The sequence below is a fragment of the Lepidochelys olivacea genome (assembly GCF_965140295.1).
Source record: "Lepidochelys olivacea isolate rLepOli2 genome assembly, chromosome: 17".
Lineage (NCBI taxonomy): Eukaryota > Metazoa > Chordata > Testudines > Cheloniidae > Lepidochelys > Lepidochelys olivacea.
Window position 1 is genome coordinate 9,816,234 of NC_140427.1, and position 14,616 is coordinate 9,830,849.

General features: G+C 41.9%; 1 protein-coding gene across 2 annotated transcripts in view; it reads left to right on the top strand.

Moving 5' to 3' along the window:
• Nucleotides 1-4,293: 4,293 nt before the first annotated feature.
• NLK (nemo like kinase) overlaps nt 4,294-14,616 on the top strand; it is a 110,587-nt gene continuing 100,264 nt past the window's right edge. Inside the window, exon 1 of one of the 2 annotated variants that reach the window (XM_084651087.1) lies at nt 4,294-5,545. In XM_084651087.1, the coding sequence (XP_084507213.1) occupies nt 5,088-5,545 (458 nt within the window). In that variant the 5' untranslated portion in view covers nt 4,294-5,087. The remainder of the gene's footprint in view (nt 5,546-14,616) is intronic. The other variant, XM_084651086.1, reaches the window with a different exon arrangement.

The following is a 14,616-nucleotide window of genomic DNA, read 5'->3' on the forward strand; positions in this document are numbered from 1 at the left end:
CTGTTTCTGTACACAACGAGCAACACACAGGTATCATGCTCAGGGTACTGGACTTACGCCACAAGTAATTTACAGTGGCAAACTGCAGCATTTAATCCATCCTGGGTCCTGGAGAAGATGCTGAAAGGAATGCAGCCCCCAGTATGCTACTGATGGCTCAAGAAAGTACAAAAGATAATCTGTATGAATATCATATGGTGCTTCCCTGAGCTTATCTGGCGACCTGTGTGCTTCTGAGAAAGTGGTAACAGCTGCGTTGGGTAGCACTGATAGGAATGAGTGGAGCTGATTCAAATCTCCTCAGTAGCACAGTACCTGAAGGAGCTAGGCTCTGCCAGTGGAAACAGCCTGACATCTTCACACACAACTTTCAAATACACTATCAACTTTGAAAGACAATAAATAAGTACATTACAGGAGTTCCAGATTATGTTGGGACCATTTTTGCTCTTTCTAATCAGCAGCAAGCCAGTTTATAATTCATTTACAGATCAGTGGCAAGAGTAAGAAAAATGAGCTCTTGTTCTTTCTCTCCAGCCTCTCCACCCACTCCAGCATTTGTGACTTCCAATCTGTGAAGTTTGCAACATATTTAGTAAATACACTGATGCAAATTCATCCTTGCTGTAACTTCATTGACCCACTGTTCTGGGACATATGTGACCCATCCAATCTAACTGTGGCCCAGTTCTAAAAACATTTATGTAGGTGCACTGACTTCAATGTACTACTTATGTACATTAAATTACACAAGTGTTTGCAGGGGTAGAGCCTGAATTTCCATACAGAGAGGTCTATTTTAGGCATCTGCAAAGCACTTGTGATTATAGTATGTAGGTGCTTGCCTGGGAACAGCCACCAAAATATCACATCTTGTTTGCCATTTGCTCTTGATCAGAGAATTACACTAAGGAGGTTAGGTCCAAACTGGATTTTCCCCCTTTAATAATATTTCTTTCATGCAATCTGCAAAAAGTGTTGGCATCACGGAAGGGCAAAGGGTGTTTTAACAAGATCACGTTGTACCATTTTTGTGGGTTTTGTTTGTTCATTTTTAACTCCTTGCAGGTAATCCAGGAGTGATCTATGTGTGCTAAACTCAAATTGGTGCACACGCTGTTTGCCCTGTTGGTGGCTTCTATGCCTTAGATTCCTGCATTTCTCCTGAGGATAGTGTTTGCCTGCTTCCCTATTTAGCATCCCAGTGCAAGATACTTAGGGGTGAAGCTCTGTATTCTGAACCACATTCATGGCTCCCACTGACTTCAATGAGAGAGTGAGCAGGCATCAAAAGACACAATTTGGACCTCCTCCCCGCCCAAAATGCAAACAACACCTGATCTTAAATCTTCTCTCTTTTGATGTACAATAATGAAGTTTGCTCATTAGTGGATCATGACACTAAGAAAAATTCCACCAAATGTTGGTGGAATGTTTGCAAAACCGGACAATACTCTACATACAAATTTTCGCTGCCAACGTTTGTAAAATGTAATTGACATACCTAGTTTTACCAAAAATTCTTCACGTCTTCTACCAATGTGTCAAACAAGATGCTAAAGGTATTAACAGCCTATTCTTATCAGAATTCGGCTAATATAACTATTTTGAAGCTTTCAAGAAAGTACATACCACAAAGTCTTCCTGGTTCTGTGATGGGATTACACATAAAGTAATTTTAGCTTCTTCTGTACTGTTATAAAAACAGCACAATGATTTGGCTGTTGCCTTTTTAGCATAGGGACAGAAGTTTGAATAATAAGAGAAAGGGCTTGTCTCCACAGGGAATTTGACCGGCAGTATAATTATACCACTATAGTTCTGCCGGTCAATTCCCCTATGTAGATAAGCTCCCAGTGTCAGCTGGGGAGGAGTAAGCAGGGCTGTCAACTTGCTCACACTTGAGGATGACACCTGCAAATTCACTCTGTCAGTCATTCTTCCTCTGACACTGAATTGCTACCCTGCCTGTCTAATTAAAATATATTTTAAAAAACTCTCTCTCACCATTTAGTAAATTTTTATGCATTTCCCATAACAATACTTGGGTTAGAGTCTAAGGACAATGAGTTATAGAAAATTAAAGCTGCCTCTCAGATTTGAGCAGTATTTTCAAATTTACTCATGCATATATGGAATGTGTCCTTATTTTGTGTCTGCCTCTTTTGGCTCATACACATTGCATTTCCTTATACGATTTGGGAGAATCATTTTGAATTATTGGACTTTATTCACTCCAGAAACCACCACCTTAAAAATAAATCAAGCAAGGATGCGATATACAAAAATATACTTGGCTTATTTATTTTGGAGAGTGACCTTTATTTTAACTTTGGATAGGACTGCTGAGTATGCTAGTAAATATTCAGTAGCAGATGTTGTAAAAGTATTAAAACCTTTGTAATGTAAGATTTCACAACAGCGTCTGTTACTAAACCCAGGTCTGCACTTCAGACACATATCAGTCTACCTAAATCGCTCAGGGCTGTTAAAAATCCACATCCCCTGAGCGACATGGTTATACCGACCTAACGCCCTGTGTAGACAGCACTGTGTGAACAGGAGAGATGCTTCCACAGACACAGCTACGGCCTCCCGGGGAAGTGGATCAACTCTGCTGAGAAGTGAGAGAAGACGACCCTTGTTTTGGAGGGAGGCGAGGGTCGCTGGGGGTTTTAGAAACAAGGTTCTCTATTAGCCATACCCTGGCTCCGCTTCCGAGCTGGGTCAGGACACCCAGGTCCAAGAGATCAGATTATCTCTGACACTGCAGGGACCCCCCCGGTCTCCCTTTGGTTCGAGTCAGTTTCACTTGCTGGTTTTCACACCCCAGCAGGTTACTGCCCCTCAAGCAGCGAGCCATTTAAAACCAACCCCCCCCCTTTAAAAAAAACAACCCCACAAACGTATTTCTAGCAGTTGGGCTGGACCAACGGTTCTTTTTGGGCAGTTTATTTTGTTGGGGGGGGGGGTCAGAGGGGTTTAAGGCTCCCCTGGCCTAGATCCTTGATTCCACAGGTTGGGGCGGGCGGATAAAGCCCGATGCTGCCCTAAGGCGATGCACTCACGCCGGCCACCCTCAGGCAAGGAGGGCCACGCTGCGGGCGGCCTGCCAAGCAGCCAGCGGCGGGGCTGACAGGCCAGGGTGAGGGGGGCTTGGGGGCAACACGGAGCCCTGCGTCTGCGGCCTGCCCGCGCCTTCGTGCCCCCACCCCCGCGCAGCCTGGCAAGCGGCGGCTACCACCAGCCCTCGGTCATCTCAGGCTTCCGGAAGTTCCTGCTCCCTTAGGCCCCTCCCTCCACGCCGCCCCAGCTCCGAAACCGACCCCACTTGCCCCTCTTCTCTTGCCAGTAGCGTCCTTACCTCACCCCGCCCGCCCGCTCCTCTCGGATTGGCTGCTTCTCCTGCTCATCGCGTCCATCCCTGCCTCTGACTGGTCGTCTGGCCTCCGCGGAAGGTGGTACAAGCCGCTTCCTGGTCCGTCACAGGGAACCTCCCTGTTACGATTTGAAGTACGACAGCTCCATCAGCATCCGTCACTGGCGAGAAGGGCTGTCAATCAGCATGAGTTCCCGCCTTCAAGCTCTATTGGCCCGGTGACCTTTTTGGGGGTGGGTTTTAGCTGTGGGGAGAGCCGGTTGGTCAGTTGGGAGAAACAGAGCTATGTGATTGGCCAGTAAGGTGAAAAAGGTGCGGCCATTCGAGGTGAGGGTTGTGTGAGGTGAGGGAATCTCGCGGGGTCTCGCCGGCTCTGGGCGGGAAGGCGTGTGGTGATTGGATAGCAGGGCCAGGCAGGCGGGACTGAGTCTCGGAGACTCTGCAGCCGCCGAAGCCTACGGGCTGGCTGAGCTCCGCTCTGCACGGTGATTGGCTAGGGGCGGCTCTCGCGGAGCCTGGTGGGCCGGGTCCGATTGGCTGCGGGCGGGTGTCGGGCACGCGCCCCGCATGGGTGGTGGGGTGGGGAGGGGAGGCCGGGTGCGCGTGCCCGCCGCTCGCTCGCTGTGCGCTCCGCTCAGGGGCTCCGTGAGGAGGTGAGTCTCGGCGGCAGGAGCGGCGGCGGCGGCGGCGGGTCGGGCGGCTGAGGAGGAGGAGGAGGCAGCTGCCGGGGGGCGGAGCGGCGCCTTGCGGCGGGGGCCTGAGGACCCCCCCCTCCTTCCCGCACACACTCTGCGGGAGACCCTCTCCCCTCCCCCCATCCCGGCTCCTGCTCCTTCCCCTCCCTGCCTGAGGGGGGGGCTGCAGCCTCCGGGCTCCCCCCCCACCCACTGCCCCCCCCCCCGCACTGGGTCAGGCTGTCAAGGCCCCGGGGAGGCAGCCACAGAGGGGGCTGGGGCTCCTGCCGCCTCTCTCCCTCCTCCCCCCCTCGTTTTCTCTTCCCCCCCTTTATTCTCCTCTCATTCCCTTCCCCACTCCTTCATTTGTCACTTTCCCTCTCCCTTCTCTCATCCCTCCTCCTGTCTCACATCTTGATCCCCCCCCCATTTATTTTATCTCCGTTTTTTCCTCCCCCTTCTGATTCTCATCCCTTCTCTGGCTGCTCTGTGCGTGTGCACAGCGCGCTTCTCTGTCTTTGCAGGGAAAGTTGCGAGCCTCCCAAGTTTTTAGTCTATTTCAGGGGGTGGGGGTATAAAAGAGGGGAGTGATGTAGACGGCCTGGGGGAATCTCTTGGAAGGTTTTGACGTAGACGATGTGGGAATGGAAGGGGTAGGCTTGTCAGTACTCTCAAACTATTCCAGGGGGGTGACTTCAAATCCTTTTTCTGGGGGGGAGGGGGAGTGATCATTTTATTTCGAAAGACTGGCGCAAAAAGCCCCAACAACCTAAGGATGGAGTTTTAGTAGCCAACCACGGCAGAACTCTTGGGGGGGGAAAGGGGGGTTTGGGGCGCACAGGCTCACGTGTACGTGAAAAGGTTCGTCAGATTGTTTGGCTTGATGGAGATGTGAAGCTAGTTGAGCTCAATGCTTTTAAAGGTGGGCCGGGTATGATGAAACCTGACTTCTTTTAAAGTGTAGCAAATTTCATTTTTTATGGCCAAATGACAGCTTGACCCAGTTGTTATCCAGTCAAAGGGCATTTTTTTGAATGTCTCTTTGTGGCACAACAGCCAACGCAAAAATGATGGCGGCTTACAATGGCGGTACGTCTGCAGCTGCAGCAGGTCACCACCACCACCATCATCACCACCTTCCTCACCTCCCCCCTCCTCACCTCCATCACCACCACCACCCTCAACATCACTTGCATCCAGGCTCTGCGGCTGCAGTACATCCCGTACAGCAGCATGCCTCTTCAGCAGCTGCGGCCGCGGCAGCTGCGGCCGCAGCTGCGGCAATGTTAAACCCAGGGCAGCAACAGCCATATTTCCCATCACCGGCACCGGGTCAGGCCCCTGGACCAGCTGCAGCGGCCCCTGCTCAGGTACAGGCTGCAGCAGCTGCTGCAGTTAAAGCGCACCACCATCAGCACTCACATCATCCACAACAGCAACTGGATATTGAGCCGGACAGACCTATTGGATATGGAGCCTTTGGTGTTGTCTGGTGAGTACAGAAAATAAACTCAGCTAATTTTTCCTTTTCATTGTTTGCCAAATCATAACTCATTTTTGTCATTTGGGCCTGAATACAAGAAAGCTACTTACTTACAAATTGCTTTTAGTGATTCATATCTATTGTAGAAAGTTGGTTTCACTTGTTTTTGTGGGGCAACAACCTCATACCCTTAGGCCATGCTGTAAGGCAAGTCAGTTTTTGGATGACACCATTATTTTGAGACAAAGGCAACATATTTATACATATCTTAAGAATGAAATGGCATTTGTTTTCCTTAGAGGTGAACTGCATAGCTTTAAAATAAAATATTAATTTTAGATAACAATTGAGTAATGGAATATACTTTTAGACTTAAGAGTTTCAAATGGGAAATGTGAAAATTAATACTTTCTTTAGACACCTGCCAAGATTTTAGTTGAGCAGGCTACATTTGCTTTACGGTAACACGTTACAGACCACCTAAGACAGTGATCCCTGTACTTTGCACTTTCATCATAAATGGGTATTTCTAGTTTACCTCTGAATGTCCTGTCTTCCCCCCAGCCACTTATTTCAGTAGATTTTATTTTTGGAACGTAATCTCTTAAAATAGAATTTGTGGCCACTCAAACTTTAGCCTATTTAATTCCCTTTAGCCCTTCTTTCCAGGGTCATGGAAAGAAAACCAGTGTTTATTTTTCATTTTTATATGATGTTGATTTTAAATCAACAAATTTACCACTGACTGGAAGATGTTAGAAACACGAAGTATGTCTGGGTTTTGGTTTTTGATAGAGCAGGCATATTGCAGCACACTTCCTGTATCACAAATATGAAGTCACAAGCATATCATAATTGTGGCATGACCCCATGAAACTTCTTACTGCATTTGTTTAACATAACTTCTTGGTGTCATTTAAGGGACATCTGCCTTAGCAGCTTTCCTATAATTTCATTTTACTTAAATAAAAGTACTGTATCCTTTAAAGCTGTGATTGTCTTTGTATGCTGGTACGTACTGCAGCTCCAGAGTGTTTTACAGTAGAAGTCTTTGAAAAACAAGACTTTATTCTTTTTAAAAGATAGGTGATTGAACTATCCAGACAAATGTATTCATTACAGAATCATCTTTTTAAGAAGACAAAACATGTGGCTTAAACTAGATAAGCCTTTAGGGGCTGAGTTAATATTATAACCTGCATTTTTACTCTTTAAGAGGAAACTTTGAATTTCTAGATCTCCAAACTGTAAATTAATGAAATACTAATTTTTCAAAGTCAAAAGATGACGCATGCTGTATCCCTAGGAAAGGTGCTTTTGCCACTATTCAGTGTAACGTGATTTAAGTTTAAGATGATAAAAACTAGAAAGAAGCCCACTGTAAAGATATATCCAAATATTATTTCCACCTGTCCCTGATTTTTATTACTTGAGATATATCTATCTCTATATTTTGGAATATAGTTTACTGTAGGCTGTGTTAATTTTGGCTACTATGTAAGATCATTTGGTGCAAACATTTTGCTATTGTATGCATTTCCTTAGGTGTCTGTTTTGTCTGTTCTGTTTGCAAACTGCAAAAAGAGACTCCCTTTTGTTGTTAGTACTTTGTAAATATTTCTTTTTTTTAAATAAAAAGGTGCAGAATAAAAAAGTATGTCAGCATTAAGTGACAGCAAGAAAAAGGAAAATGTTGTTGAAATAGCAGTTGGCTGTGACTACAGTAGAATGATGGCCAAATGTTTCACTGGTATTAATTTAGCCCTGATCCTCCAATTGGATCCAGGCAGATGGAAGGGTCTCCCAGTGTGGCTTCAGTTGCAGAATTGTGATCTCCGTATTTACTTCAAGATAAACTGTGGAATTTTTAATTAAAAAGGTTAAGATCACCATAGTGTGGTGCACAGGATTATCCAGCATAGAATTTAGTATATTCCTATGCACTGAGCAGTTAGTTATGTTTAAATTATGTATTTGCAAAATTAGTTTCTGTTTTGCACATACTAAATATGATGAAGAGAGCTGTAGCTCACAAAAGCTTATGCTCAAATAAATGTGTTAGTCTCTAAGGTGCCAAGAGTACTCCTTTTCTTTTTGAGATAATTCAATGGTCCTTGCTCTGCTTTTGGCATTTGATGTTATTGTCTCTTCCAGGTGAAATGCATCCAGAATTTAAGATTTAGCATGTAAGCAAATTGTGTTTTAAAATATAAGAATGCATTTATAATTTAAGTTTGTTTATATGAAATCACCTAAGTTTATTTAGATATGAAAAATGTAAGTTTGGTACCTGTGTGACCTGAGAGCTGTAATGAAACCTAAACTAATTTTATATAATGAATCTCTCTCTTCCTAAACACATCATGGCACTAATTAATTGATGAAAAAAGTAATGCATATGATTTTGAAGGAAATTGGTATTACTTATGCATGTAGATGAGATTTGTAGAAGTAATCCTGCGATTTACCATTCAAATTTATTACTGAATAGTTAGTCAACTGGGACTTGATTTATCTTGGTGCTGAATGTAGCCAGTGAAATAAGTTATCAGCAATGGACAGTTTTGTAAAGGTATTGAATTTCCTGTTAGCTGGCTGGTAAAGATTTTGTTTTGACAATTGAATTAATGTTTGTAATTAACAGTGCCTGTTAGGTTTTGTTTACATCCAAAGGTTTTAGTTTATTTGGCTGGTATGCTGATGTTTTGGTGCAGTCAGTGTGCTGTTGTACTTCACCACTCATGAGTTGTCAAAGCATCATGCTTCAGTGTTTTCCATACTATCTCATTCAGACTTGTTCTGCTACTGTTGTTCGTATACACAGATTATATCCTTGTTTATGTGGGCACCACTGCAGCATAATTTGAGTGTCCTTGACAAATGTCATCTCCCTCAACTACAGGTAGATTCTGAAATAAGCTTAATTTAGCTGGTTTAGCCGTAAGGACTCTCCAACAGACTGAATAGCCATAAGTAAATCACTTTACAGTTCAGGGTCCGGTACATTTTAGCAAAGAATAAACAGGTACCTGCAGTAACTTAACCAAAGACTGGTACTTACGAAAGGTTGGTGAAAGTGAAAAAAAGTTGTTAAAGCAGTGAACCATTTAAAAGTGCCTTAGCTAGGGACATCTAAAATTTATTTAACTAAGGTCTGTGTTGTCAACTTGCCAACAGTCCAAGGACTACAACTTAACTTGCTTAAAACAGAGCAGTTTGTAGATGTCCTTGTCTTTAAAGGATCAGTGTCAGCTCAAACTTAAATATGTTAAAAATTCTGTCTTATAAATCTTTATCCTTAGTGAAAGCTGTGTGTATTCCTTATTTCAATCCTAAATATGTTTTTGCAAGACTCCTGTACATCCTTAGAATGTGCACATGCACAAGGAGCTGTCCTCCACAGGAGTGCTTCTGTGTTGCTAGGGAGACCTGCTGCCAGCTGGTGGGATTCCCCTACAAAGAAAGGGGCTGTGGCTCAGGGGCTTGGTATCAGAGAAGAAGAGAAAACGCTAGTGCCTGTAAAGCTTCCTCAGGATGGATGTAGAGAAGCTGAAGCAGCCACTGCAGAGCACCCCACTACACCCTGGGCCAATGATGAGGGGTAGATGCTGCTAGGGAGCCCCTTAGGAGAGCAAATGAGTAACTACTTGTGCTGTTTGTGGGAGTTGGATCTGGTTTTGCTGCCAGCGTGCTCCCACAATAGGAGGTGAAGACACAAAGGGATTGGGAACACTTGATGGTGGTCAGGAGACACTATATATGCTTATAGCTCCAATAGTATCTGGAGCACCCCTCCCAAAAGGGTGAGGAACCAACCAGTGCTGGAGAAGATCTGTTATGAAACCTTAAGTGATTTTGACAGTTTGCTTGCATATGTGGGGAGCAGGGGTTTGTGTGTGGGAGGGAGAATAGTGTTTTAGAAGGTGCTTACTACAGCCACTAATGTTAATACCTAGATCTTAAATAGTGCTTTTCATCTGTAGATCCCAAAGCACTTTTCAAAGGAAGGAGGTCAGTGTCATTATCCCCATTTTACAGATGGGGAAACTGAGGCATGGGGCTTTGAAGAGATTGGCCTAAAGTGACTGAGCAGGCCAGTGGTGGAGTTGGGAACTAAACTGAGGTCTCCTTAAATCTCCAGTCCAATGTCCTATCCATAAGAATACAGCATCCTTACTTGGGGTCCATTTCCTAAGGTGTGTGGGAGAAATCCATTTAGTTTCTTAAAAGGTGATGGTAAGGGACTGCTGTTGGAGGGAAGTCCAAACTTAAAGTGGTGTAAATGTAATGCACAGAAAATGTGCAAACTCTGAAAAGCTTAAAAACTTGGTAGGTTAATTTACTAGCATTCACATTTTAAGTACATAGCTTTGAATAGTGGCAACTATGACTTTGTATTCTTGTGTAGCTCATGGAAGAGGATGTATATGGCTTCCAGCTCATTGCATAACATAATGTCCTCTCACTGGTGCATCTGAACTGCCGGCGCTAGGATGTCAACATATATTTCTATACAAATTATGTGTATACAAATAAGCTATAAAACTGAAGACCAGTCCAATTTTGAAGTCTCAAAGTGAAATGAGTTTTAAAGTGTTCATTTGCTTCAAGTTGAAAAACAAAATTGTAAAGCTTAACCCTCTCCCTTATGGCTTACCAAGTGGTCTGGTTGCTCATATAAAGATGAGACTAGCTTGAAACTGTATTAAAGATAAGGACAGTCAGGAGATGCAGTTGGTCACTGGCCTGTACTTAGATCTGAAATGGTTAAAGCAAATACTAAGTAACTCCTGAAAACATGATTATACGTAATTGATATTGTTTTAAGTGGATAAAATATGGGCCTGAAATTTGTGTTTCAAAGTGAGGTACATCATTGATATTAAATGCTCCAGCCATGAAGATGTTTCTAAAATCAACTGATAACCTTTTAATATTTTTGTGAAAGCGTTTTGTGTGCTGAGCAAGAGTACAGTACATATGATTTTGTTTAGGAAAAAATATGTTGGATAGTATAGTAGAACAAACAATTGAGGCTGCAAGTTCAGAATCCTATAAACAAGTATAGGATAAACTCTCCTTTTGTGTCCAGATGCTGATGGGAACCAGGATGCTGTTTTGCATTGGGTGTTAATGCAAATCCAAGCTATAAAAGCCTAGAGCTAGTTTAGTAAAGTATGGAAACTCAGCATATAGTCGAGTGATTCAAAAGCTTTCATTAAACAGCTTTCAAGAGGAGTTTTGCTATGTTTGCAGACATTACTTTTTGTGGAGCCATTTTGTGTGAAGGTAATTTTCCAATGACACAAAGCTCACCTGTGAGAACCAGGAGAGACATTTGTGGTGATGGTGTTTTTTTTCCTGCTAGCAAACACTGTGTTATCCATGCAGCAAATGAATCAGGAAGTGATTCTAACAATCAGAAAAATATTCTTGTGTTGACTGACATCTGGGAAGGCAGTTACTCACTTTTTCAATTACTTCATCTGCAGCTTTGCAATAATCTAGAATGATTTTTCCAATATTGGCATATCCCCCCCCCCATCTTAAAGTTTTTCCTTGGAGTTTTAAATGCTAATGAGGCTGAGTAATACTTGAACTGCAAACAGGAAATGCTAGCTCACCTAGATATAGCCAGGTATCAGTAGGAGGCTGTGGAAGTACTGATAACATATTATCCATAGAGAAGGCCACTGCCGAAATTGTTGTAACAAAACAAAACATGCTAGTTGAGCAAACCTGAGACAATTCCAATGAGACTATTGGAAAAAAAGTACTAATATGACTAATGGTCTGGAGTTGGTCTTTGCCAAGTAAAGTATATAACTTAATTTTCTTCTTTTTTCTGAAGAAAGATCCCCTATTCAAAATGTGCCGTAAAATATCCGTTTTGCCCAGTAAACCTCTCTTTCCTCATGATGGACTCTAGAACTCTGGTTAGGAGTGCATAAATAAAATGGAAAAAAGTGCATGAGTGCGTGTGTAGAATTAAAAAATGTTCCTGACCAAGTGCTTGTTTACACCTGGAAAACTCAACTGCAGAAAAATGGGTATTACATTCAGCATTGCTGATAATTCTCTCTTCTAGCTATCTATAAATGCCAGTTCATTCAACAAATTTATCTGGTTTGTCTAGAGCAATGCCATAATCTGAAAATTGGATCTACACATTTCTGATAGAAAAGCATGTTATCACAGTTACTGCTTCCATAGTTTGTCTTGTTGTGTGAAGATCTGTTCAGAACACCCAGAAATATGAGATACTGAGGTTGGCGTTGATGTTGTAGTACACTTTCCTGACTTATACTTTAATCTAATGTGTAGGTTTGAAATGTGACCACTAATTGTTCATTTAGGCAAAAACTCTTTAGTAGTAGCAGGCTATCTTGAATGGATTGAAGACATTGGGTGGGACCATTTCAAACTTGAAAATTACATTAGAGATTTATCTATGAAGTATTCCTGTACTTGTATCATGCTGTAATAAATTCTTTTGTTGCCTGGGACATATAATGGAGCTAATCATCATTTCTTAACTAAGATATTATGTCAGTTTCATATCACTGGTGCTTAGAGGAAACCATGACAGAGCCTGAGGCAAAAGATGCAGTGCTGACAATGACAACGTGACAGAGCAGTGCATATATCGTACCTAACTCTGACTACCACACTTTAAGAATAAATGGGTATACATCCTTATATGGGTATGCTGGTATTGCTGAAAGGAGTGCTATATTTAAATAATTCAGGGTTGTGATTTTCAGAGTTTTGTTGGCTGTAAATATATACATCATGGTAGCATGATCTTATTCTTGAAATTTTATGTTGGGTATATTGAGATGCTCCTTATGTGTCAAAATTTCACTTCCCAATATTTGTGAAAAGAGAGAACCTATTTTAACATAGATATAATCTTTCCCAGGCGTTGCTGAATTAAATCAAATGTATGTAAATGACATCTCTAAATATTTTTTTGTCATGAGGTATTGTACAGGAAAAATGTTCTTTCAGCATTGGCATAGTTTCTTATTATATCCAGTTACTAGCTATGAAGAAATTATCTGGAAGCTGGGTGACATACTAAGTAATAAAGTCTGAATTGTTGCCTTGCAAGATGGCATAAAAAACAAGGAATATGGACAATATATTTTTTTTCTCTCAAAGGTGGGTGAGACTCTTTTCAGGCAAATCAGTTTGCAGTAAGTTATGCTCAGGTCATTGTTTCATGACTAACTTTATAGGCCATTTTGTTCTATTAGACCATTTGCAAGTCTTGATATTGTTTGTATCCATATGTAAATGCATGTTGGCAATACAGCACATGATAGAATCCAATATTTGTTCTTTCAGCTCAGCTCTGCAAATGTTGTAGCTGAACAGCTTGTAACTGGATTGGGAATCAAAATTAGGTTTTCACAAGATATTTATATTTCAGATGTGACTCCATCCCCCGACTAATGCATTGTTTTTAGCTCTTAATTTGTTTTTACTTAGGAGTTTTAGGAGAGAATACACAAAAAGCAGAATTTGAGTCACTTAAATTGTCCACTTTTAGAAGAAACAAAACACATGCAGCATTTAGCAACAGACCAAGGCAGGGTGGTAAGAGTGAAGCAGAGTAACAAGCATTTGTGTGGTGCCACGACGCTATGTTGTGGGGTATGCTAGTTGCCTAATTTCTTGGGAGAACCATGGAACTGGGGGAGAGAAGAGGGTAAGAATTAATGTGCTCTGGAGCCAGGGACTGGGATGCGGAATGGGAGGAAGTTGACATGTCTGATTCTGGGCTGGGTTGTGATTGTTGTATCTGGGACTCATTTAGCCTTAATCCACTTGGGTAGGATTTTTAAAAACTTACCTATGAGTCTAGGACATGAAATATGAGGTAATGTTTTGAGTTGTTTTCCATGAAAGGCAACATACATAGTATAGAATTGTTTCTTAGGCTGAATTTTTGTTGTTAAAATGAGTATCTTAAATAAAAAGACTTTTAAAATTGGAATATTTAGAAACCATTTCCGAAGGTGCTGAGAGTCAAAATTAGCTTTACATATATGTTAACTTTTTTTCCGGGGAAATCTTGAATGTTTGCGAGGCTACGCAGAATGGTGTGTGTGTTTGTGTGTTTTTGCAGGCTCCTGTATGGAAATATAGTTGCATCTGTTTTGAATTTCCAGGACTGCTTTTGAAGTTCTGCTTATCTGGCCTAGTGTAAGATATTGAAAAGTAGCTTGCCTGTTAACTTTTTGGTTTGGGTTGGACAAGACATTGCTCCCAGTTTTTATGGTTGTGGTTTTGTTATCCAGGTGGTGTATGTATTTGATGTTTCACTACTCAAAAGATTACAATAGAGAGGTGTCAGCTGGCAAGCCCCTTTTGTAAAGAGAGTGACAAAGGTTGTTTTTTTCCTGATTATTTCTACTTGTCGTGGGGAGAGGAATGAACCCCTTTTCTGGGTTGGTATGGAGTATGTGGGACATTGTACAAACACTTTGCATGATCCAAATTCTTCAGTTTGTTTTTATATAGGAAGATTAAAATACTTTTATTAGTTTACCTGTGGAGTAGATCTATCTTCAGACAAGCCAAATTTCAGATTACATGGTTGCCATTAGAACCTATTCCAATATTGTCAATCATCTGATAACCATTGTGTTCCCTGTACAGTACTTAGTATAGGGAGTACTGAAGTAACTTTAATTATTCGCAAATTAGAGATGTAAAGATTATGATGGAGACCCACTGCATGAGCTTAGTTGAAATAAACAGTGCTTGTTTCAGTGTGTGACTCTGTATATGTATGAGAACATTCAGTGCACATTGTGCATTCAAGTGTTGTGAAATTTAGTTTTCTAAATAAAGTAGCTATTGCACATGCACCAAAGTAATAAAGTTGAGAAATTAAAGGCAGTGATGTCAGAAAATCCAAAACTATATTATTCTTAGCTGTGGTAACGTCAGTATTGCATATACTAGACACAAGTTACCAACATATGCATTAGTAGCATTCTAGGTGATGTCGTTAAAGTAGTTGTGGGAACCTAATAATGCTGGATTTCGTGACACGTGTACATTTAAAT